Source organism: Eleutherodactylus coqui, chromosome 3, assembly GCF_035609145.1.
Source record: "Eleutherodactylus coqui strain aEleCoq1 chromosome 3, aEleCoq1.hap1, whole genome shotgun sequence".
NCBI lineage: Eukaryota > Metazoa > Chordata > Amphibia > Anura > Eleutherodactylidae > Eleutherodactylus > Eleutherodactylus coqui.
In genome coordinates, this window is record NC_089839.1 from 45,488,821 (window position 1) to 45,514,699 (window position 25,879).

Below are 25,879 nucleotides of genomic sequence, written 5' to 3' on the forward strand. Positions count from 1 at the left end.
AATAATCATAAAAAAAGAAAATGCTTGAGGAAAAAATACTGTACTGTAACAAACCTAATAGCATAAATACAGCACCAGAACCAAACTCATATCATAAATACAGCACCGGAACCAAGCTCATACCATGAATACAGCCCTGGAAGCAAGCTCATACCATAAATACAGCACCAGAATCAAGCTCATACCATAAATACAGCACCAGAACCCAGCTCATACTAGAATTACAGCCCCAGAACAAAGCTCATACTAGAGTTACAGCCCAGAACCAAGCTCATACTAGAATTACAGCACTAGAACCAAGCTCATACCATAAATACAGCACCAGAAAAAGCTCATACCATAAATACAGTACCATAACCAAGCTCATACCATAAATACAGCACCGAAACCAAGCTCATACCATAAATACTGCACAGGAACCAAGCTCATTCCATAAGTACAGCATCTGAACCAAGCTCATGCCATAAATACAGCACCAGAACCAAGCTCATACCATAAATACAGCACCAGAACCAAGCTCATACCATAAATACAGCACAGGAACTAAGCTTATACAAGAAATACATCACCAATACCAAGCTCATAACACAGTAGCAGAACTACATGATTGTGAGGTAGAGGCGCCATTTGGCTTGCAGCAGTGCCTTGCAACATCAGGGGGTAGGAAATGCTGCAGCATGAAGGAAGAAGATCATCTGTCAAGGGGGAATGATTGCGCCAGCCTACATATACCAGCCACCTGTATGCCCCTGTGAGTACCTGTGGAGACATGAGCAGAATACAGGCTGCAGGCAGAATATATCACCCTATTTTTCCATGATTTGTGTTGGAGACAGTTACCGTAAATTTGCAGGATGGCATCCACGAACCAAGGAATGGATCACTTAAAGCATGTCAAACTCTTATAAACCATGTTATTTTCTGCAGAGCAATGGTGCTTCTATTGGTCTAACTTTCCCCAAGCCTGCAGTATAGACATATGTAACCTAACTAACCATTACAATGTGTGAAAGAATTCAGTAACTAAGGACTTATGTAGTCAGGCAAATAAATACTTAACTTACAGATGGAAGTCAGCGTTATGGAGTACTCTGGGGTCAAAGGGCTTTTTGAAGATGTGCAGATGTGATAAAATCGTGGAATACCTGTACTTGATTTACGATTTGTGGACGCCTCTATATCTCTTGGGGTTATTTAAGCGTTTTGGTTTCCAAATGATTAAAAAACAATGTAGAAGAGGAAAAATTTGCAGCTTGTCCTAATAATGGACAGATGTAGCAAAGTTTAGTGTGATAAAGTTCTACAATATTTTATCTTAAAGGGGTTTTCCAGGGAAATACTATTGGTGATCTATCCTCAGGATAGGTCATCGATAGTTGATCGGCTGGGGTCCTTCGTTCGGGACCCTGACCGATCAGCTGAGCAGGTGCATACTGTCAGCGCCGCAATAACACAGAGGTCGGCGCGGAAGTGGCAAAAGTCTCCACGCCAAACTCTATATAGTGTCCGGCGCTTATAACTCTAGGCTGGGGTCTCATTGAAATCAATGCGAGCTGTACCTGCAGTTACAAGCGCCGGCCACTACACAGAGGCCGGCGCAGAGACTTCCGCTGCTTCAGCTCCCACCTCTGTGTATTTGCGGCGCTGACAGCATGCACTCGCTCAGCTGATCGGTCGGGGTCCTGAGCGACAGACCCCAGCCGATCAACTATCGATGGCCTATCGTGAGGATTGGTGTTTCCCCTGGAAAACCCCTTATTATAGGAGTTTTAATTTTTTCACATGCTGCGAATTGACCCGATTCTCCGCGGTCAGCCTATCAGTCAGATAGGCTGACATGCGGAGAACCGTCTGCCGGCTCCTGCTCCCGAGCAGCAGCTCCCGTGGCTGAGATTCGCCGCGGGATACCGCAACGCCCATGGGCAGGGGGCCTTACTTACTGTCACTGAATAGACCGATCTTGTTTAGAACCAGAGGAGGATACAGTTATGTACAGTTCTTAAAACAATCCTAAATATATGAGCAACACATCTTCCTCGACTAAAAGGTGCCTATGATGTATTAGTGTAGATCTTACTGTTGTGTATCTTAGTGTATCTTATTGCATAGCTTGGATACAATTGTAGCTATTTTTTTCGTCTGGTGAAATACCGGACTGTTAAGTGGAAAACAGATAGTCAATGGGTGCTGTTCGGTTCCGTCATAAGACGGATACTGGTCGGCCAGGGAATTCCCATTCCCTGCTTCCAGAAAAGAGCAGGAAACCAAAACCTCCGACACAGATGTGAAAGCAGCCTTAGGGGGTATGGGCTTTCAGTGTAAATGGGAATGTTCCTATTCACTGACAGTAACAAAGCTCCTGAAAATGATGAATATATGATCAAGATATATTAGAAAGTTGCATTGTTTTGCATTATATTCTGATTTAAGGGTACCTAACTGTTAGGAGACTTTTTTAGAATTAGCTGCCAAGTATGTGTGCATAGGGAATAACCTTACACGTGGCCATTAAATGGCTTGTATCCTGCATTTATCATCATTTTATCCCTCTGCAACATGTATGTCAGATACTCAATCCTCTCAGGATTTTGGAAGGAGCCTGACAGCTGTGTTGTGTTCTATAGACTGTGCACAGAAAAGTGCAGACTCTGTTCACTAACTGTAATAGAGACATAGAAACATCAGGGAGGACAGTGGAGTAGTACTGAGCAGTGGAGATGTGTTTCTAGTAGCTATAGCACATTAAACAACCACTGTTGGCTACAGGCAATGTCTGTGTGAGTCTCTCATTCTTCCCTCTGCCTCCCCTCGGGGCTCATAGTTTTCAATGGGAACCATGGCTTATCTGCCTCCTACACTTCCTGTTCTGCCATCATGCTACCTCCAGTAGCAGAGATAACATCACTTGACAGCAGGCAACAGACAGCAGTTTAGAAGGAACTGAGATCCATAGTGGCCAGAAGTTTAGATGGATTTTTCAGTACAAAAACAGCATTTTTGGTTAATAAATTGCAGTCTTGTGAGTTATCGTACTGGCTATCATAAAAACACACAACTTGTTTGGGTTATCCCAAAATCTAAAGTTTATGCCTGATGGGGGTCTCGCTGCTGAGGGTCCTATGTCCCCTTATTCTCATTACTGCGGTATTGCTTCTTCCACCCACAGTGATGTCGGACTGATTGGAGCACTGGCCATACATGTACCGCCACTACTGGCTGAGTGCATGTATTCGGCCATCTCTAGCAGTTCCATTGAAAATGACTGCTTCTCTAATCAATCTCCGCCTCACTGCAGGGGGTGCAGTAAGCCCACAGCGAGGAGGAAGAGGAGGGACACAAGACTCCTGTTGTTGGGATCCGCGTAGGTCTGAGCATTTAGACCCACAACCAATCATAAAGCTGCCCCCTATCCTGTCGATTTTTGGGAGAACCCCTTTAAGCTTTAGTTACATAATACCAGGCAACCCCTTTAATTATAGTGTTTATTCCTGTAGAGCCCCTTTAATAATGAACATATATTGTAGTGACTGAGTCCTAAGTGTGGACGTTGAGGAGCGCTCTGGCTCATGACTCGGAGTAACACAGGAGCGATCTGCGGAATACTTTTTAGTCGGATACAAACATTCCTTAGAGATTTACCCGCAGCATTTCCATGATTTAGTTTGGTCTTGTGATTTGGCTCACAAGTCCCCATAATAGGAGGCACATGAGGTGTGGAGTTGTCCATAGATCATTGTTTTATGGTTGTCCAGAGAGAACTTGATGCCAGAACACAGTTACATTACAGCTGTGGTCGGAACGACTCCTCCGATATCCCACATGTGTACAGAACTGACTGCAGGCTTCACACTTAACGGGAAGGGAAGGGTAACGCTCCTTTTACATGGGGCGACTGTCGGGTACTGCAGTGCTTCAGGTACTGCAGTGCTTTTACACAGGAGGATCATCGCACACTGAATGGACGCAGACCGGGCTGGAGATCATTCCGACTCACTCAACTCCACTACAGTAAATAGGCCATTGTTCATAGTGGAACGACTGCCTGTTTGCACGGAGCGATACAGCAGGAGAACAACCATGATTTTTAGGTCTTCATGAAAGCTGATCGTTCATTTATCGCATGTGTTCACACTGATCTAACAAATGATTTGCAATCAGCTGATTACATGCTGCTGCAGATAGCCAGAACTGTCAAAGCGCCATCCGTAGCGCAGTGGCCCGGTATGGAATTGCAGCACTCACTCATTCACTTCTGCAGAAGAGAGCTGCAATGCCAAACCGGCCCACTGCGCTATGGACAGTTACAGCCGTCTGTACCAGAATGTAATCAGCTGATTGGTGGGGGTCCCGGACCTCTGTTAATCTGCTATTAGTTTTGCTCCTGGGGAACCCCTTTAAATGTCACAGGCCAAGCCAATAAATGTCTTCATATATCTGTAGAGTATGTTCGTACTGCTGAATTCGCATAGACTTCATTGCAGACTTTTGGTGCGCAAATGCTGTGAGCATGCTGTGTTTTTTTCGTACACACGAACTGTGCATGCCGAAGAATGAACTGAGAATGAACCGATTGAAATCAACGGGTCTTATTCTCCTCGTATCGCGCACGCACATCTTGTGCATGCAATACGCCCACGTGAAGGCGCCCTATGCTGTGTATTCCTGCTGCAGCGTTGCCCTTCTGTATGCTGCTCATCTATATGCAGATGTAGCCCTTTTAATGAGTAAAGCGGTGTTCGTGGGTGCGCCGATATACGTTTGTGTTCGTGTTTTGCTCTATCACGGATCTCTTGATATTTCTCAAACACACGGGTTGCATAACATCAGCGCACACAGATATATTTGCATTGTCTGTACACGTAGCTCCTACTGTCTACAAAATAATGGTCACATGTGAAAAAGAACATTTCTGCTTTCTTCAGAACACGAGCAGGAATGTGCAGAGAAGAGCTCAAAAAGCTGCGTGGAATGCGAAAATCAGCCAACCGAGGCCGTGTCAGTCGTAGAAGGCCAGTTCTACGCTGGACAGCAGACGATATAGATGATAGAAGCCGTGTATAGCACTACTGTATGTGACCTGCTGCTCTGGGATTAGTGCACCCCTCTTCCCTCTTCCCTCATTGACCTCACTCATTTACCTATGTATGTACGCTGTGCTGTCTCTCTGCCTCTTATCTCTGTCTCTCAATGACTCTTGCACTCTTTTCTTTCTTCGTGCCGCCTTTATTTTCTTTGCACGTTCTCTCTACCAGTCCTTTTTTTTCCTTTTTCCATCTTTCTTTTCCTCTCTTCTTCATTCTATCCCTCTTGTACCGCCTCCTTCTCCTGACATATTTCTTGCCCCCTCTAGCTCCTCCCATCCTTTATTCGTTTTATTTTCTTGCTCTCCTATTTCTCATGTACTTTTATTTCTTGCCCTATTCATCTTTTATATCCTGTTTCTTTTTTGCTAACTATCTCTTATGCCTTCTTTCTTTCCCTCAAACCTCTTTATTGCCCTCCCATCTCTCAAGCCCTTCTCTTTCTTGCCCTGCTATCCCTTTTGCCCTGCTCTATTATCTCTAAGGCCCTGCTTCTTTCTTGCCCTCCCATCTATCATCCATGCGTCTGCTTGTCCCTTATTACCACACACTTCTTCTTTTTTTGCCCTAACACCTCACATGTCTGCTTCTTTCTTGTCCTCTCAACTTGTCCTCTTTCTTTCGTGGTCTATCATCTTTAAATCACTTTTTTCTTGCCCTAACGCCTCATATACCCCGTGTAGACGTGCAGTACACAGAAAGGCCTGTAGAGGGCTGCAGACAGGCCTTGCGGTAGAAAATGAAAGGGTTAAGATCTATGGGTGTGGCAGGAGATAATATTAAAGGAGCAGATCCTACCACACTCAAGGGGAAGAGACAGCGAAGCAAAGCTGGACAGGCTGCAAGCCTGAGGTCCAATGTGGACCAATGAGAGGCGGTGTAAAGGCGTGGCCCAAGGACTGGGAGCCCGAGGTCCCATGCGGACCAGTTGTGGGAACTATCACATGTCTGACGGAGGAAGATGCCCTCTAGACACCCCAGGTGGGGTAGTGACAGTGGCCTTCTGGGTTCGGGAACCCTGCATAATGGACATTTGTGATACGTTGTATATGTTGCTGTTTGCTGATAAATAAATGCTGGCAGGCGCCAGTTTTAAAGAACTTCCAAGTCTCCTGAGCCATTTCTACATGTGTGGTGCCCATTCCAGTCTGAGAGGTGTCTATCCGCATGCAAGAAAAGCCTCCCTTGCCACACCTGCTTCTTTCTTGCCCTATATCTTTCATGACCTACTTCTTTCTTGCCCTCCCATCTCTCATGCCGTCCTTCTCTCTTCTAGCGCATCTATCATTTACTCCTTTTGTTTTCCTACATCTCTTTAGATCTATCCTTTCCGGAATTCATCATTATCGATCACTCTATGGTCTCCTTCATCTAGTGCTCTCTATATCTCCCTTAATATACTATACACGGGGCAATTCCTAACGACTATCGCTCCTGTGCCCTCACACAGTGGCCCTTCTGTGAATAGAGGTGGAGCAGACTGGAGATCAGTGCAAACAGGCAGTCGCTCAAAGTTGGGCCGATAGTCGCCGGCTAAAAACTAAGCAACTATGGCAAGTGAATAAAGTGTTGCTCTGTTCCCTATCAGAGGCCGCATGTACTCGGGGCAACCATCACCCGAATTCGCTGTTTCCTTGTGATAAGTGCCCCATGTAAAGGTGCCTATATTTTCATCCAAGGTCCTATGTAGTCCCTATCCCACTTCATCCTTCTTGCCCTCCCATTCCATCCATCTCCCTAGCCTTCTTTGCCTTCCTACCTCACTCTCAGGTCTAATGTGTTAACTTCTCCAAGTTCACTTTCCTTGCTTTCCCTCCTTCCATCTCTTTGGTTGTCATTGACATTGAATCATATCCTCTTTTCTCTATATCTGCTTCTTCTTAGCAGGGTGGAACAGTGAAAATATCTGTATCTTCCCATCAGTCTACAATTCTTTTCATGCGATAAGTCTTCCATTTCCTTCTTGGTCTTGACTATCTTTAAGACAATTCTTTAGGATCTGATCTGGCAATTTTATAATCTTGTGACTTCACAATGCTTATAGTCTGCTAAACGCTATTTTATAGTGTGACCTTACAAGGTTGGATGAAGTTTCTATAATGTTGGGTCACACAGAGGAGCACAAAATAAAGCCTTCAGGATACAAAAAGACAATGTGCAGATATGAAGACATTGGCTCATGGGCCGTAACTGGCCAGCAGCATCTCCAGGCCATGTTCTCATGACATTGCATATTATTTTTGGCTACAATATATTGCTCCCTTGGTAATATAATATTGTACTGAAGCCCATGGCCCTCTGATGCCTTCATAAGAACACACTGTGCAGATCAATGAGTCGCAGGCTTTTCCTGTTGTGCCTCCCTCAAGAAACATTTGCTTCCTCTTCTTGAATAAAGTAAACATGGTTTATATTGGGCTCTATGAAGTCCAATTTAATACAAGAATGTGTAGTTAAGACATAATGGATTTTTTTTGGTGGGCTGTGCAAGAATGAAGTACAAATCCGTTGACTTCTCAAGGACTTTATGCATCCACCGCTATTATATAGACTTTTATCACAGTGTAGATAGGGTGTACATGACATAACAGTAGCCCCCCTGCTCCGGGGTTCCCACCCATGTATCATGCCATCCTATATGGGGCTCTTTCTTGATTTGATCACCTATGAGCTGCCAGGTAAGGATGCTGCAGAGCTGATTTTGTCAGATGTAGTGCATATCATTTGCTGCAATTTCTGATGAAATTGCAATTTTATATTATCTGTGCTCTTAAAGGGGTATTCCCATCTCCGACAAACGTGGTTGAAATATGAACACTGTTGAATAAGAGGCGAAGGGGTTAACAGCCAAGCTAAGCTGAGCTATTCTGTTTCTGCAACTCCCATAGAAGTCAATGGGAGCTATGGACACAGCATATCTTCACAGGCTACATTGTTTCTACAGCGCCGGAGTTACGGATACAGTGTTGTTCGCTGCGCTATGCTGATTGTGTAACTCTCAGTGACATCTATTGAGTTATGGGAACAGTGTAGTGCAGGGCGCTCGCCTATTTCCGTCCTCCCGACCATTCAGGATGGCCAGGGCAGTGAGGATCAGCACAGGAGATGATGGGTGCGGGTCCCAGAGGTCTGAGATGGGACTACCCCTCTACGTTGCTCTGCTACTAAACTCTTATGACATAATCAATGCAGCCCGAAAGAGGTAAATGAGAAATTCAACTCTGCTACATCTGTGGATCATCAAATCTTGTGGGACTACAGTATTAACACAAGGCAAATTAGGTTTAAAGGGAACCAGTCACGTCCCCACAGCTCCATAAGCCAAGTTATGGTGCTGTTCGGAGGCGTGAAGGGGAGCTGGGTGATGTATTTTTTATACTCCCCCTGTTCCCGCAGTCCAATGGAATCCATCTGAAGTTGGAGCATGGCACAAAAATCGAACTCTTTTCATAGTCCAATGCATGTGCTCTCCTATAGACTTCTATAGTTTATAGTGCCGTGGAACGTGACCGCTTCCCTTTAAAATAAAGCAAACAAATGAGTACACTAAAACATCTTACATAATCTACTGTACGTTCTTGAGGGGGTTCAAAGAAGGGCAACTAAATTAATAAACTGAATGGGAGGACTGGAATACCCAGAGCGGCTATCAAAATTGGGATTATTCACCCTAGAAAAAAGACGGTTAAGGGCTACCAAATAACTATGCATGATCTGTTTATACCCAGGACCGCGACGGTAACAAGAGGGCACCCGCTACGTCTAGAATAAAACAGGTGGCATCACCAACATAGAAGGGGGTTCTTTACTGTAAGAGCAGTGAGTCTGTGGAACTCTCTGCCTGAGGACGTGGTGATGGAGAATTTGATAGAGGAGTTTAAGAGGGGACTAGACGTCATTTTGGAGCACAACATTACAGGGTATAGACATTAAATAATCAGAAGGGTTGTTGATCCGGGTATTTTCCGGCTGCCGGTCTTGAAGTCAGGTAGAAACTTTCAAAACATTGATCCAGGAATTATTCTGACTGCCGTTATGGAGTCGGGAAGGAATTTTTCCCCCCAAGATGGGGTAACTTGGCTTCTGCCTTATTGTGGTTTTTTTCGCCTTCCTCTGTATTAACAAGACAGGTGGACACAGGCTGAACTAGGTGGACATTTGTCTTTTTTCAGCCTAGCATACTATGTTACTATGTAATTATCTCATAGACCCTACTGTAGGTTCTCACTGTGTACCTTTGATGTGGTGGTAATGGCTGACTTTCTTATGTGGCTATTTCTGTATGGTAACCCATTGGTTGTCATTATGTGGACACTTACATGTTTTTTTGGCTTCAGTATGATTGTAGATGCTATGATATATTGATGCTGACTCGATTATGAGGACATTGTGGCTTCTGCTGAGGGGCAACTGTGCCCTTTGATATGGAAGCACCGTGGGTATATACAATTCCATTACCTATGTAGGGTACATGGTTACAACATGAGGGCACATTGGGTGTTCACGGCTCTTTTCTATTGTGGGGGAATTAACTGTGTGTGTGAACAATATGTGGAGTGTAAAGATGCCAGTAGCCCTAAAGGAAATGTCCACTCTTTATTATAATGTCATTTTTTAGTTTAAAAATCTATTTAGATTGATTCCATTTTTTAATACAGAGCTCTAAATCCAATAAAAAGACATTTTTTTGGAATATAGCATGCAGACTATCTCCACTAGAGGGAGCACATGAGATTACTGTATACCATGTAATTGTAGAGTTATTCAGTGTATTAACAGTATGCAGTAGGCTGCAGAGCTCCCTCTAGTGGTGACTGCAGGCAGCTTGCTACGGTATGTTTCGATGTTTTTTTTTAGACAGCATGCAAAATGATTTCTTAAAGCCAAGCAAGTGTAGCTGGAGAGTAATAAATTATTGAACTGTCTGTTACATAATGGATTCCTATGGAGGAGTCTTTACCCTTTTCATCAGGCTGATGTTACAATGTTTCTTCTCAGGGAATTGTTAGAATTATCTAATGTCACTGAAGAATGCAGTTGATACTTTGGTTCGAGATATATTTGTGATAAATGCACAAAAACCAGAAGGAATCTGGAAGTTTGAGCAACTTAAAGGAACTTACAGTTACAAAGTAGCAGCTGTTTTGTGCACTGAAACAATATCAGGTCTGTTGGTTAATAGGAAATTATAGGCTAGCGCTAGGTTTAATGAGGCTTCCAGTAACTAAGCGAGTTGTTGGCTGCTATTTCCAATTCACCTACCAAAATGTCTGATACGAATGCAGCGCTGATGGAATATTCCCACAGATCTCCCCAACAGAAACCATTCATGACCGTACGTTATATATTATTATATTTAATGTGACTTCAAATCTGAGTGGACATTTGTTTTCTTCTCAGGAGCAGTTCCGAGAGAAGGAAGGAGAAGTCTCGAGATGCAGCCAGGTGTCGGAGAAGTAAGGAGACCGAAGTCTTCTATGAGTTGGCTCACCAGCTTCCTTTGCCTCAGAACATCAGCTCACATTTGGACAAGGCCTCCATCATGCGTCTGACCATCAGTTTCCTCCGTACACAAAAACTTTTATCATCAGGTATAAATATTGTTTCATCTTTTCATTTGCAAACTAGATTGTATAAGTGAGGAATGTTTTATCTTCATTGGCATTGAAACCTAGGTGGCGCTCTTCTTTCTTCTTTTAAGGGATGCAAGTAGTTTGGAGCCAAAGCTTTTGAGATTTTGATGAATTGAATTATATATAGAATTATATGACCAAAGACGTAACTTGAGGCTTGAGGGCCCCAATGACAAATCAGTAACAGGGCCCCATCTTTGATGTCCTGGATGAGGGAGTTTAAGTAGCTCACTGCCGCTGTGACTCAATGCTGTCTTGAATGAAATGCAAAGTCAGATAGTATGCCACCAATTATATTAAACTAACATCCCCATTTTTGCATACAAGATGGGAGCCCATTGCCATTGCCATCCGAGATCAATCAGAAACCAAGAATATATGGGGTTCCTGTCAACAGCTATGAGCACCTTAAACTAAATTATGGTGCTCATAGGGCAGGTTCCCAGAAGCCCGGGTAGGTTTGGTTTATACCTACCACTTGATGACCGTGCTGCCAGCCCTGAAAATCAGCGAGTGGCCATGCATCGGACTCAAAGCTCCAGGCTGTGCAGCGCACGTTGATCTCTATAGAAGTGCGCATAGCCAGCCTGCAGCTTTGAGTCTACTGCACAGTCCGCACACCAACTTTTGAGGCTGGCAGTGCAGGCACTGTGAGGTGGGTAAGTATAAAACATACCTCCCCAGGCGCCTAAGAACCTGCCCTATGAGCACCATAACTTATGGTTTTCATGGTTTTCATATCAGCTGTCAGGTTCCCTTTAACATTTCCTACAGTACTTGAAGCAGTAAGTGACCATCTGTTCCCCTCACCCACCTGCCAAAGAGGAAACAGTCCCATATTGTAGTGAACCTGCTAACTATACACTAACTCGATTACAACCTGATTGTAGCTGATGTAGTACACGTACTGCAGGGTAACGACCTTCTTCTGTACCAGCCATTGACTACTAATTTTTGGATCCTGTCTGGAGCAGCGAGGAATAATCTCATTATGTTCCTACTTGGGTCTTGCCTTCTTCTACGCTCCTTTTTTAATCTTTTGACCTTTTAATTTGATCATCTTGGATGGGGCAGCCTGGGGGGATTGCTTCGAATTACCTTCATACATTTTTACATTTGCATGATATTCTGGAAAATACGTAAATTTGGAGCTTAGATTGACTACCGGATAATTAATAAGCTGTCCATTTGACTAAATATACAGTATGGAAGAATGACCTTGCTTCCCTGGCTGTGGTGTGGACTCCGTCTAGGTACTTCGGTTCCTTTTAAAATTAGACTGAATTAATTAATATGTTTTTGACTTTTGTGAAATTGTTTAAAATCGGATTGTGCAGTTCGTGCTTTGTATAACACTTTTTGGAGTGTGTGGTTCTCTATGTGTTCAACTTGAAGGGCTACACCAGGCTTTTAGTCTTTATAATCTACCCTCAGTATAGGTCAACAGTAGTTGGTCAACAAGGATTTACCGCTCGGGATCCCTTATGATCAGCTGATCCTCCAGTGCAGTGGGGGCTAGATGTTGTCATCGGTGGTCAGGGCCAACAGTGTAATAGACGTCTTGACTCCCATTGTAATCAATGGAAGTGAAGCTATCTATTACACTTCCAATCCTGCCCCCACCGGCCGATTCCTTACCAATCCCTAGTATGTAGTCTTTTATTTCCATTGGAAGTGCAGAATACTCTTCTTTCCTAATTTGCCCTGAACACATTAAATAAGCAGAACTGTCCAAGATATGCGGACGTGAATCTGGTTAGTCACTTTGCCTATGAACCATGTAAAATGAATGTTTTCTCAAAGTATTATCATGATATGTTCCTTGTGGTTCATCATCTGTCCCAGACTTCTCCAAGTCGCGGCTTTGCTAAAGATTAATTGGGTTTGTTTAGTAAATATAATGGATTGAAATTATAAGCTCGCTATTTAGATCGGAGATAGCCACCAGCTATTTATCTCTGATGCTTCCCAGAGACTTGCTGTCAGATAAGACCAAAGTATGGTTCAAATCAAAGACAGCTAAACATTTGGGTATTAGACAGAGAGCCGAAAAGCTATTTCCCAAGTCCGAACAGTCTGTGCAAATCTGATGCCAAGTGATAGGGCTGATAACTGCTTATTTAGGGGTTATCACAGGATATTATGGATGGACAGTAATACTGGACTGGACAAAGAGCATTTTTGCTAAATGAGATTTAGTCCTGGAGGACAATGATTTCTTAGTTGGCTTTGTTGAGTGGAATGAAACACTAATGTATGTCGTCAGTATAGTCAAATGCTGGGTTGTAGATCAACAAATAGGGACATGTGTTTCCTTTTAAATATGCAAAATTACTCTCCTGCAGGAAAAGGAAGATTGTCTCTCTAGTGCCACCTATAGGCGACTTTCAGATAAAGATAATACATTATTAACGGGTTTGTACCAAAATAGACTTTTATCGCCTACTCTATGGATAGGTGATAACATTCTGGTCATTGAAGATCTCATCATTGAGACCCCCAAGAACAGAGGTCCCATGTTCCCTTCTTCTCATCGGCTTGCTACACCCATCCACAGTGACTTGTAGATTGAATTGAACGCATTCGCAGCGCCACTCCATTCGTTTTAATGGAGCCGACAACATTAGCTGAGTACAAGCGTTCTCAGTTCCATTGCAGTCCCATTGAAGATGAATGGAGCAGCACCGTTCATGCCTTATTCAATCTTGTCCTCGCTGTAGGGGGTGCCATGAGGAGGGGGACACGGGACCCCCTTCTTGGGATTGGTGTTGGTGGGAATCCTCACTAATCAGACTTTTATCACCTATCCTGTGGGTAGGTAGTAAAAGTCTTTTTTGGTACAACCCTTTAATGGGACCCAATTACCGGTAATAGGATTATTCTGGATTATTGGACATTCATAAAACATATGAGTACTAACCCTGAAGGAAGTCAGTTTATAATGCAATGCTAATATAAGGTATGCCAACGTTTTTCTAATCCCTACTCAGTCTTTTGATTCTTGTCCAGTGAAATATGAAATTTTATTCTGTTTTTGAAACAAGTTCCATATTATCCAAATTTCACGATTATAAAATGCCAGATTAAAGGAATTTTGCTGTATTAGGTTAGGTTGTATATTTTGGAAAGTACGTCCATAAAAAGCATAGTTTTCAAAGCATTTTCTCCATAATGTAGAACATTTAAAAGGAAATTCTGGTGAAAACGTTAGCTTCCCATACGTATTAACTCCTGTAATGGCGATGTCCAATTTCACCGCAATATTAGGCGGAATGTGCCTTGGTCATTGTATAGTAACAATCCAGGAAGGTAGTGGGTGACAACTTTAAGGCCGGCTTCACACAGGCGTATTTTCATGCGCCATATGCAGAGAATAGAATCCATTGATTCTTCAAAATGGGAAGATGTCCAGCAGTGCCATCAGTTCAGACCTGGCAGAAACCAGTAGGACCCGGGGGTAAACCCATCTACTGTTCGGAGGAGTCGGGCCAGAAGTGGTTTTCATGGAAGAATTGCAGCCAAAAAGTGATACCTTTGACATAGAACTGTCAAACGTTTCTGTGTATGCGGGAGCCAGAGGAAACAGCTGTGTGATGAACAATAATTTCTTCAACAGTTATTGTAACTATACGGGCACCTTAAGGCTTTCTCCTCCCCGCAGTAGACTGGAGTTTACACAGTGCATGTGCCATGCATGCTGCTGCATAGGACAGTCTGCAGCCTCTCCTATGCATTGGATCTACATATCAATCTCTCTAATATCTTACTCACAATTTGAAATGACCTTTACAACTTTATCTTCTAATAGATATATTCTGGCCATACCTCCTCATATGATGCCTGGCCAAGGACTTATGGGACATCCTGTATAGTTAAAGAGCTACCCAGAGGCGTTAGTTGAAGCTTTTGGGTCCCGGTAGAAAACCTGTAACAGAGCCCCCAACTATAATGCTTTATTCATAGTACTGGGCTCCCTATATGGAGAAGAGAGGCCTGATGGGCCACTAAAGCATCTGGGCCCGGGTGCAACCGCATCCCCTGCATCCCCTATAGTTACGCCCCTGAAGCTACCGCTTGCAAACAGTGATTGCAATGAGAAAAAGACAGTGGACAGAAGCTGGATTAATCTCTCCTAAAAGCCCAGTAGAACAGGCATGGAAACATAGAAGAACATGGTTATAATGGGGGCCATGGTAGGATGCTGGGAATGATTGCACGTATTGCTGGTTTTTCTTGTTGATATGTGGCAAGTGTATTATGATTTTATCGCCTCTCTTGCTTCATTAATACAACCTGAAAGGTGAGATGAGAAGTAGATTAATGAGAAAACCCTTCAGTAATATGATTCCCAGGCAAGATTGGGTAACAGCCACTGGGTAACTAAGTGAATTTACAGCATTTAGTAGTGAGATCCAGATTAATCCACCAACCGGACATCAGTCATCCCATATGTACTTATTGTACATATCGCTTATCGAGAATTTAACGTTTCTGTTACATTAATGAACATTTCTCACTAAAAGTTTTCTCAGACATTTCAACAGAATTGATTTTATGACTTTCAGTCAATATGTGGAAAAAATGTGAAACACAATAAATGAATCTTCAACCATAAAGACTTCCGTATCTTAGACGTTATTCTTCATTCGTCGTCTTCTGACAAGTATTCTGCTGACCTGTTCTATTCTATTTGTTTTTAAAGGGGTTTTCCAAGTAATTATTATCTGGGTGGCAGTGGGGGGGATTCATTTTAAATGCAATAAAAACTTAAACCCATTACTCACCTGTCCACAGCTGCAATGCTCCACCCTATGCGCTTCGGTCTTCCAGCCTTATATGTTCTTCGGCTGCGGCGGTCATGTAGCTTGTTTATGCACGTGGCCGCTGCAGCTAATTGAAGGTCAGACATGGACGTCATCAGTGACATCCCGTAAACCTGCTGGGGCGTCTACATTAGACGCGGTGACATCACCTGTCAGATGATGTGGCTCCAGAGTGCTGAAGCGGCGGTCTGCTGCCATGTTGTGTGTATTACTTTTATATAGTTTTGGTCATGGTGGCCCAACCCCTTTAAGAAAGTTTTTTGGCCACCATTACAGCTCCTGTATGAGCTGCTACCCGGCTTTCTCAACTTCTGAATGGCCGGTATGTCTGATAATGCTATGATACACCCCATTACTTCCCTATACAGTAAAACCTCTCCAAAAGCCCTCTGTGAGACCAGATTACCAGATACCCTCTTATCCAGACCAGATTTTTTGAGACAGATTTTCAGTTCTACCATATATTATACCTACTCAGCATCTTTTTCGAGAAGACCTCCCTCCTAGAAGACCTCTTTTCAATACAAAAGATGACCATTTGGGTGGTCTCAAATACGTTTCACTGTAGTTAATCTTGGTTGCCCAATATTTCCTACAAGCAATGCCTTAAAAGATATGTTTACTTTAGCGATCTCAGTTTTAAGTAACCTATTAGAGAATTCTTAGCAAAACAAGCTGGATCCCTTGTTCAGGACTCTTCATTTATTAGTCAGACTAACGGTAACCATGAGTGTTTCCATTTCAGAGGACCTGTCACGTCTATGCATCACATAGAAAGCACAGTGATTTGAATGGGAACTGTGTAATACTTCATTTGGCCATTGGTGTCGCTGTAGGAAAACTGAGTGCTTTTCACACAGCTACTTCAAAGAGAACATCTGATCGCTGGGGACTCTTCGTAAAAAGGTCCAATGCAAGGATGTTTACTTATGATTTTTTTTAAATTAATGAAGAATAATGTCCTTTTAAAGGAGGAAAACTTTTTCATTGTGTTTCATATGATTACAACACATTTTTTGAAAAATAAAGAAATTATAAAATCACTTCTGTTGCATTTTCTATGCAAGAATTGGAGAAGTTCTCATCTGAGCACATATGTAAACATTGAATATGTTGCTTCTGTTGAGGGAAGGCAAGTTTTGTGTTCCTCATCGTCTGGTTGCAGTCACGTCATGAATGCCGTTTACAAAGATTTTTTTAACTAAATGTCACCATTATCTCAAGTTCATTTAGGACAGAATGAGGAACAGAACAAATGAGAGACAATAGCTTGTGGCTGTGCATGAAGGTGGCTCCACAAGACAACTGTCCTGATGTATTAATGGAGATGACCATCTTGATCAATAGCATTCTTTGTGACTACCAGTGTAGGCAGTTAAACCTACTATGATCCAGATGACCAAAACCCTCAGCTGAGTGCATGTGTTCAGGATGAAGATCGGGGAGAAAGCTGTTTTCAGTCATCTCTGGCAGCGGCTTATCTTTGTGAAAAAAAGAGGATCGGGCCTGTTGAAATCCAACTTGCCCAATCCTTCTCTTTCCCAACATTTGCCATCAAGGAGGATTCAAGAGGCCCATCAAACACGTTAGATGATCAACGGGACCCACTGGAATTCTCGGGTTCACATCTATTGTGTATAGCCACCTTAAGGGTTGACCTGCAGAGAACCAGGTAGATCATGACAACGTAGTCCTAAGCTACCACACTCTATCGGAAGCAGGCCAGTAAAGACCTTGAGATTTCTTCATCACGATATCCCAGTTAAAGAAGATTTTGGCTGTAGTGGTGTTAGATCGATCAAAGCAAGAAATTTAACATTTTGCCTAGAGTGTCAAGATCTGTCCTGCTTCACTCGGGTTCATATTTTGGCACTCATGAATGGAGGCAGCGAGGTTAAGAATTAACACAAGATAGGGTAATGATGTTAGCTTGGCACTGAAAGACTATAGTGTCACGTTGTTGGAAATTCATAATCCTTCATAAAAGCCTTTACTTTACAACCGTCAATAAAAAGTGGTGTCCGAACTGAGCATTTAACGTACTCTGTTGGCTTCTTACAATGAGGTAATTCATAGACTGATCGTTTTTGTAAATAAGAGCAATACAAATTGGCCATGGTCTATAACTTTTTACCCACTGGCTAGTCATAAAGTTGCCTACATACCAAAATGTCCTCAACAATACAGTGAGTTGTTAAGTTGGCCATCATACAACGTTACACTTCCTAAGAGAGATCTCCCTGGGAGATAATAGGGAAGGCTTCCAACTCTTCCTAAGGTGGCTTTACATAAGACAACTATCATGTGAATAGTAGCTCGACAAAGTGAATGTAAGCAACAGTTGTTCTTTGTAAGTATGACCACCAACTGGATGACAAGTGAGAGTTCGTTCACTAGCCGCTTCGTTTTAGCTCACCTAAAAATAGTTGCCGCTTGATTATCATCTGATGTAAACAGGTAATCTTCTTTCATTTCCTCTTAGAAGCATATAGAGTCATAGAATGGTAGAGTTGGAAGGGACTTCCAGGGTCATCGGGTCCAGCCCCCTGCTCAGTGCAGAATTCACTAAATCATCCCAGACAGATATTTGTCCAGCCTTTGTTTGAACACTTCCATTGAATGAGAACTCTCCACCTCCCGTGGTAACCTGTTCCACTCATTGATCACCCTCACTGTCAGAGAGTTTTTTTCTAATATCACAAATCACATAAATATATATGAGTGATCCTCAACTGAATAGCCCCAGCTGGTCTTTGTAAAAACACTCACTGATATGATCTCCAGCTGGTTTTGGTCTTGAAGATACACTTGTTGCTGCACCAACTGTTCAATCGAACCAGCAAATGGTTGCAGAAGTGAGTGCTCAATCAGAGACCGTTTGCAAGTATTTATGGGCACTCAGTAGACTCTGAAACCAATGAGTGTGCATTGAGAAAGGAGTAGAAATTTTTAACACAAGCCTGCCAAGGATTCTCACTCCCCTAACTAGTTGACAAGCAATATTTCAGCCCATGTAAATGTTCCCCACAATTCATTCAATGATCGTGAAATTCAACAAGAAGAAAACAATTGCTGCGCGTAACAACACACAAACAGCCATTTATACGTTGTAACCACTATTTCGAGTGGCTAGTCAGGTGATAGTTAGAGATGAGCGAGCATACTCGCTAAGGGCAATTGCTGGATCGAGCATTGCCCTTAGCGAGTACCTGCCCACTCGGGAGCAAAGATTCGGCTGCCGGCAGTGGGCGGGGAGTGACCAGGAACGGAGGGGAGATCTCTCTCTCCCCCCCCCCCCCCCCGCTCCCCACTGCTCATGGCCGCAACTCACATGTCACCCGCGCTGGCAGCCGAACCTTTTCTTCCGAGCGGGGAGATACTCACTAAGGACAATGCTCGATCAAGCAATTGTCCTTAGCGAGTATGCTCGCTCATCTCTAGTGATAGTTGTCCCATGTAAAGCTACCCTCACACATTACCTCTTTTTGTACATGGTACAGGTGATCAGTTGGAGGAGACAGGTCTTATAAAGCACATTATAGGCGGGCGCTAAATATGTCAAATAGCATGGCTCCATAATGCTGTAAGCCAACTGGTTACTGTAATGTGGTAAATAACCTACTAAACCCGAAACAGCTCAGGAAGTATGCAATACATGTTCTGTTCCTCTTTCTACACTGGTGATGGCTAGAAATCTACTAGAGCAACTTGTATAAACAGGATTCATGTGAACATTGTATATGATAATATATGATAATTGTACATGGGGACATTCCTTCTATTGTATTTTGACCTACTTGATTGTATGTTTCACCGAGAGATAAATGGAGCCACAAGTATGTGTCAGCTGCGTATTTCTCTTTTCCTATTGAAATACCATAACTGTTTAATCAACATGAATGAACATGTTTTATGGAGGGAGCATATGAATAGGTCTCTATAGTCCTCTACAGACCCACCGCAAAACCCCCATACTTGGAATACAATCGTGCTCGGCCATGAGTGATAGCCTATGATGATGATGGAGGAAGTAGCCAAACAATCTTATATGTAAGGGCTACCTATGGAGCAATGTAGCCATGGAGGATTGGGCCAGCTATAGGGAAGGAAGATGTTGTCAATACAAATTTGGACCCTAGTGGGAATGAGATTTATATGTGTGATATATGAACTTCATGCTGCTATATATGTTTTTGCAATCATGCTTTAATAGAGTGTGTGTATATACTGGACAATTACTGCATTAGGAACACCTACTCAATAATGGGTTGGTCCACCTTTTTTGGACGATCCCTGCTTTCAGACATTAGGGAATAGATTCCACAAGGTGACGAACATCCTCCATACTCAAGTCAACCCAATCAGCTCTGTCAGCTGGTGCACATTTCGCAGATAAGTGAGAGCAGATCTAACAGCCTTTTCCAGCATATCCTAAATGTATTCAATAGGGTTACAGTCCGGTGAATTTGGGGACCAGTGTGGAGAATTCATTATCACATTCCTCCAACCACTCCCTAACAATCCAAGCTCGATGACACGGAGCACAGATGGTCAGCTAGCAGGTCCCTGTAGCATTGACCATCAAGGATTATGGTATGATGATCAATGGTTCTAGGCCATGTCAGGAAAACAGTCCCCATCCCATGACATCAATACCACTGGCCTGTTGAATCCCAATAATGCACCCATAGGATATGGTTTCTTCTGGTTTATGCTAGATGTGGACCTGACCATCCGTATGGTTCAGCAGGAAACAGGACTCATTGCTCTAGATGACCTTCTGCCTCTGTGTGATCTTCTGTTGGATGCTTGTCTATGGTTCAACCAGTCTTGGTACACTCTTGATACCATGGTTCGGTAACAGCCAAGAAGTGGGACTGTTTCAGAAATACTGGCACAACACCTCTGGGCACCAATAATCTGCTCAAGTTGGAAGTCACTCTAGTAATCGTGTTTACTCATCACAGACAAATGTTGGCCAGCGTTCAATCCCTCCATACTCTAGCATGATAGGAGTCAGCTTGGTGACCTCCCAACTTCTGTACCATTATGGTATAATCTATGATCCATGCGTACTTTGGTTTATAGGAGCTGCAAGAGTCTTGTAATTTTAATATTTTCATAGGCGTTTTTACTTCACTTATATAGTAAAGATTATGTTTTACTTCGTTGGGGGTCATAACCTATAGGCTTTTGGTTGCCCTGTGGCAACTTTGTTTGTCTACTAGTTTAATAATCTAGTGTGACCCTGGGCAATTCTTGAACTATTGGTTTCAGACTGTAATCTTTATCCCCCGATGGGTGTGCACCCACTCCAACGCAACCAATTTGATTTTGAGTCACTCCTCAGGGTGGCACCTAGGGGACCACTGGTTTTTACCCTTTTAACCCTCCAAGCAGAATGCAGTGCTAGAGGCCCCCAGGCAGTTACCCCAAGAATAGTCAAAAACAATGTAGAGCAGTACTAGAAGGCAAAGTCGATATCACAGCCTGTGGACGGTTGAGTTTGTGCATAAATGGAGAGACAAGCAGAGGATTACGAGGGGTGGCAATCAGATATATTGTGGTTAGTGTACTAACTGAGGTTAGGATGAGAGAAGTCAGGAAAGCTGGCAGAACAGGCATAGGGCTAAACTATCATGTTTCCGCAAAAATAAGACACTGTCCTATATTAATTTTTGCCCCAAAAGAGGCACAGTGTCTTATTTTCGGAGGGTATCTTAATACTTACCATTGCAGTCCCTTTCGCTGCTCGCCAGGTGCGTCGGCATTTTCCCTTGTCATCCTCAGTGCTGAACGAGCATTGTCTTCCTGGCAATGTAGGTTGAATACCCCGCCCCCAGAAAGAGAATGCTGTGATTGGCTCATGACAACAGCCTCAGCTAATCACAGCTGGCGCTTGATGAGCCAATCACGGCCATTGTGAATGACCTCATTGAATGGCTGTGATTGGCTCATCGAGCACCGGCTGTGATTGGCTGATGCCACGGTCCTGAGCCAATCTCAGCATTGTCAGTACAAAAGCTACCACCAGGCAAAACTGTACAACATGTTCCACACACATGAGGATGAAGACACCATTGACCATAACCAGGAGGAGGAGGTAAGAGGAGCCATTGCTCCTAACCAGCAGCCAATCACTGATTAGACACCCATTTGTCAATTTTTCATAAATGTTTAGGAGTAATAACAGAGGAATGGCACAAAATACAAAGTGCTAAGAAAGGATACTACAAAATTGTTATGTCATGGAGAATATGGAAACAATCGAGTCAGGAGAAGCGACAAATAAAGATCCCTGTAGTGGATGGAGAGTTGGCAGAGCTGAGTCCAACGCTCATCCCGACACTGAGGATTAGTGAAAGCTTGTTTGCCGGGTGTATTTTTAGCTCGAGAGACACTTAAGTCTAAGTGTTGCATAGAAGAGAACCTTCCATTACTATCAGCGGTCGTGCTGCTCTGACTTTGAGCATGGTTTATATACATCGTGTTTGATATTATATCAATCGAATTATGAAACTGTTCACATTAAAAGCGAAATCTGTTTTCTTAGACACCTGCTAATATCTAACCGTTCATTGACTCCCATGATTACATAGTAAACTAGTCATCTCTGCTTCCAAGAAGCAGGAGTTATTAGCATTCATCCATGTCGAAATAGTGTTTGCTGGTGGAAGCACCTTATGGCTTTTGACCGGCTATCTCCTGCCAACTCCTCGCCTCTGCTATGCCGGTTGACATGTGCCAACTAGTGTAAGGACAAGTAAAGCTCCAGTTGTCACCCAGTTTGCCCATATTCCTGAACAGTCTGTCTAATTCTATAATGATACTTTCCAGTTTCTAACCCCTACTTCTTGATATTTTTCATTTTGTATGTTAGCAAGAAGTAAAAGGACCGATGGCAGCATGATCAGACTACGCTGGGTTTGTTTGTAGTCTGTAACCATGGAGATACATAGGCCTGTAGAGAAGCTGTAGACACAAAGTAGTTGGAGATTTTTTAATGAAGATGATTTGCTAAGTTACTTCATTCTTTAGTTTATATGAATTTGTATATTAGCAGGGCCTTTAAGGGGAACCTATCATGATCTGGGGGCACCATAAACTAGGTTATGGTTTCCAAGGAGTCAGAGGATGTGCTTTGCATACCTACCTGGCTCCATATTCCTGTGCTGTCGCCCGTGGAAGTTGGCGCTCGGTCTGTGAATGTGACTCTTTCCTGTAATCAGTGCTTGTGCGTACACACACTATTCTGCATAGGAGTGCACACATACTGACATAGGCTGCCTGCACACAGGTGGGTCAGATTCCGCATGCGGGATCCCCCATATATCTGTCCGCACTCTTCTTATCTATATTGCGGATGTGCTGGCCAGCGCACATGCGCAGTACAGTTAATGCTGCGTCATCCTGTGACCTTTCCACAATGATGATTGCCGAAGGACCACGGGTTAGACGGCTTCCATTGACTTCAATAAAAGCCACCTGCATGTAATTTGCCTAGGAATAGGGAATGCTGCATTTTTTTCCCACTGCGAGCGAAAAATCCCAATTAATTTCCGCTTGTGTGCAGGAAAGATCGCTTTTCCATAGCGTGCTATGGCAGGTATTTGCTGCGGGATCCAGAGGCGGACGCCCACTCCGGATTCCGCAATTCAAATCCAACCGTGTGCAGGAGGCCTAAAGAAAAGAGTCACACTGGTTGCTTGGAGGGTGTTTTTTGTTTTTTTTGTTAAATCCCAAAATCCCAAAATCCCTAGCCGGCAGCATGTTCCTGTTTGCAGCTCGCACTATAGACCTTAATGTGCTATGGGAAGCAGGATGCAGATCTCTTCATTTGAGGTCATGGTGGTGACCTCAGCCGAGCAGCACTGTCATCTTCTGGAAAGAGTAAACTGTCCTTGAAGTTTTGTAAGAGCAATTAATAATAATCCCCTGGGAGTAGGAAAGGTTACAGTCATAACCAGGACTATAAATCTCCCAACACGGGATCCAGTTAAAGAGACCGATCAGCATGCTGCAACCGTTGACAGGTCCATTCTGCAAAGTGCTTCCATAAAAAAATTTTTTTAGGGGTTACAAGCTTTGAAATAAGAATAAAGTCTTTAAGGCAGTGCTATAAAGTGAGCGTTAATGCCCAGATGCTCTACAGCCAGGTGTGTTCACCCCCCATGAGAGCTTAAGAACATTTATGGAAAATAAAGTACATTTTTGCCCCAAATGTAAAAGTATCCATATATTAGTAAATAAGAAGTTAGAGCAGAAGCCAGAGTTCGGTAATTACGTTTTATTTATTGATTTTGCCACTTTTGTATTCAGTTGCAGAAGCCAACAGGAAGTGCAACCATATTGTTTGTTACCGTTCAAGGATCTTATAAGAAACTGATGGTAGACTATTTTATCATCCTGTTCTAGTGATGACGAAGTGATAATTATACCAATAATGACAAAGTATCAATAATGCAATTTTTAAGGTGACCACCAATATGGCTGCACTCCCTGTTGTCACTTTTGCAAAGATGGCTTCCGCAACTAAATCAAAAAGTGCCGATATACTGAATAAGTAAATAAAACATAATTGCTGATGGATTCTGCTGTAACTTGTGGGTTATTTATATATGTGGGTATAATGGTACTACCTGACACCACACCATAGAAGCTGGGTGTCATGGCTACCGTCACTGCTCACCTGCCACCGGAGCCGGGGGCAGTCAACGTCATTCTCCCCAGCCTGAATACTGTTCTGCTCCAAGACGCTATGCCTCCTGTCTGCAGGCCACCAGTAAGGCATGCATGGGATCCCATCCCTCCGCCTGAGGGGACAGTGCGCGCGCTTCCATTAAGCCACTTACTTTTATAGAAGGCAACCTCCTCTCATGAAGTGAGTTAAGTTCCTGTAGTCTTTTGTGACAAAGCCCTGTTTCGTTTGACTTTCGGTTTTGACTCCTGCCTGACCCTTGACCATTCTGACTTCTGTGCTCCCTGACTTCGGCTCTGATTATAAGACTTCGCTATTGCCCATTGTCTGCCCTGACCTTCTGCCTGGACTTTGTTGACTTTGTTACTGTGCCACCAGCCATGACCATTGCCTCTTTGACCACTATGCTAAAGTTCACACTACCAGGTACCATGCCTTGGCCCTGCGTAGTGTCAGCAGGCACACTAGAAGGATAAGCAATGGCTTGGGGACCCTGCAGTAAAGACCGTATCCTGTTTGAAGGGGTCAAAGGTGAAAACTGGTGTACCCAGGTACTACCTCCCCAGATAGCCCTACATCAAACCACTGTGTGGCAATGTGTATCCGCATCCACTTGACCTTGAGACCACACCCATTGGGAAAATGGAGGTCTTCTGACCCTATTTCATAGTGTCTGTATTCACTTTATGGCTGGATGCTGAGTCTTATTCACCTGACAACGCTAGGGTCAGTGGACCCCAGTAAGGTCCCAGAGATTGGACCTCCACTTGTGAATATGCCATAAATGACTAAGAAAGGAGGAGCCTTATAATACCCACTTTATAAACATACTGGGATCTTAATGGTTAATAAATACTATAATAGGGGATTGAATCGCAAGCAGTTACCTAATACTCTATGTTATCATTGAAAACCCTTAATTTCTAAGCTGGGGGAGTCCAATTATAACCCTCGGGGAAGCTTTGTCACAGTTGTCATAGTCAATTACTGTCAAGATGATTATTATTGGATACAATTGTATCTTATTGTTACGGCATTTCTATGTGCTTTACAACTGATTGCACATGTGATCTGAATTGTATAAAGTGCGCAGTGTTTTATCATCGTGCGTCAGTCACTACTATTTGTGTTGCATTTTTTTAACAGTATGTACAGAAGGCGACCTGGACGCAGAGTCCGAAAACCAGATAGACAACTTGTATCTTAAAGCTCTGGAAGGATTCGTTGCCATCGTGACTCAAGATGGGGATATGATCTTCCTGTCTGAAAACGTCAACAAGTACATGGGTCTAGCACAGGTGAGATGTCGCGTGACATTTACAATCCCACATTTCACATGAATCCAAAGTCCATCAGTGATTGCTAAAGAGGTCTGGCTTCCGATGACCATGGCAGATCGCTGCCATTGGAAACCGGAGCCAACCAGGCATTTTGATGAATTACCAACCCGGTAATACAAGGCTGGTTCAAGGGCGCCAGAACGGAAGTGCTGCTCATAGAGAGCACCTCTTTATTCTGGTCCATTGAGAGGATCTGGAGACCAGACTACATCCCCAAGAGATATGGCTAGACTAAACAGGAACTATTTTTGAACTTTGGAAAAGGAACACTTTAAGTGAATTGTTCATGAAGATAATGTCTGTC

The 25,879-nt window shown here is 43.3% G+C and overlaps 1 protein-coding gene across 3 annotated transcripts in view; it reads left to right on the forward strand.

Moving 5' to 3' along the window:
- Positions 1–25,879, forward strand: part of EPAS1 (endothelial PAS domain protein 1) — a 122,747-nt gene that overhangs the window by 54,177 nt on the left and 42,691 nt on the right. For all 3 annotated transcript variants that reach the window (XM_066595549.1, XM_066595551.1, XM_066595550.1), the window contains exons 2-3: positions 10,482–10,672; positions 25,382–25,533. In XM_066595549.1, coding sequence (XP_066451646.1) covers positions 10,482–10,672; positions 25,382–25,533 — 343 coding nt within the window. The remainder of the gene's footprint in view (positions 1–10,481; positions 10,673–25,381; positions 25,534–25,879) is intronic.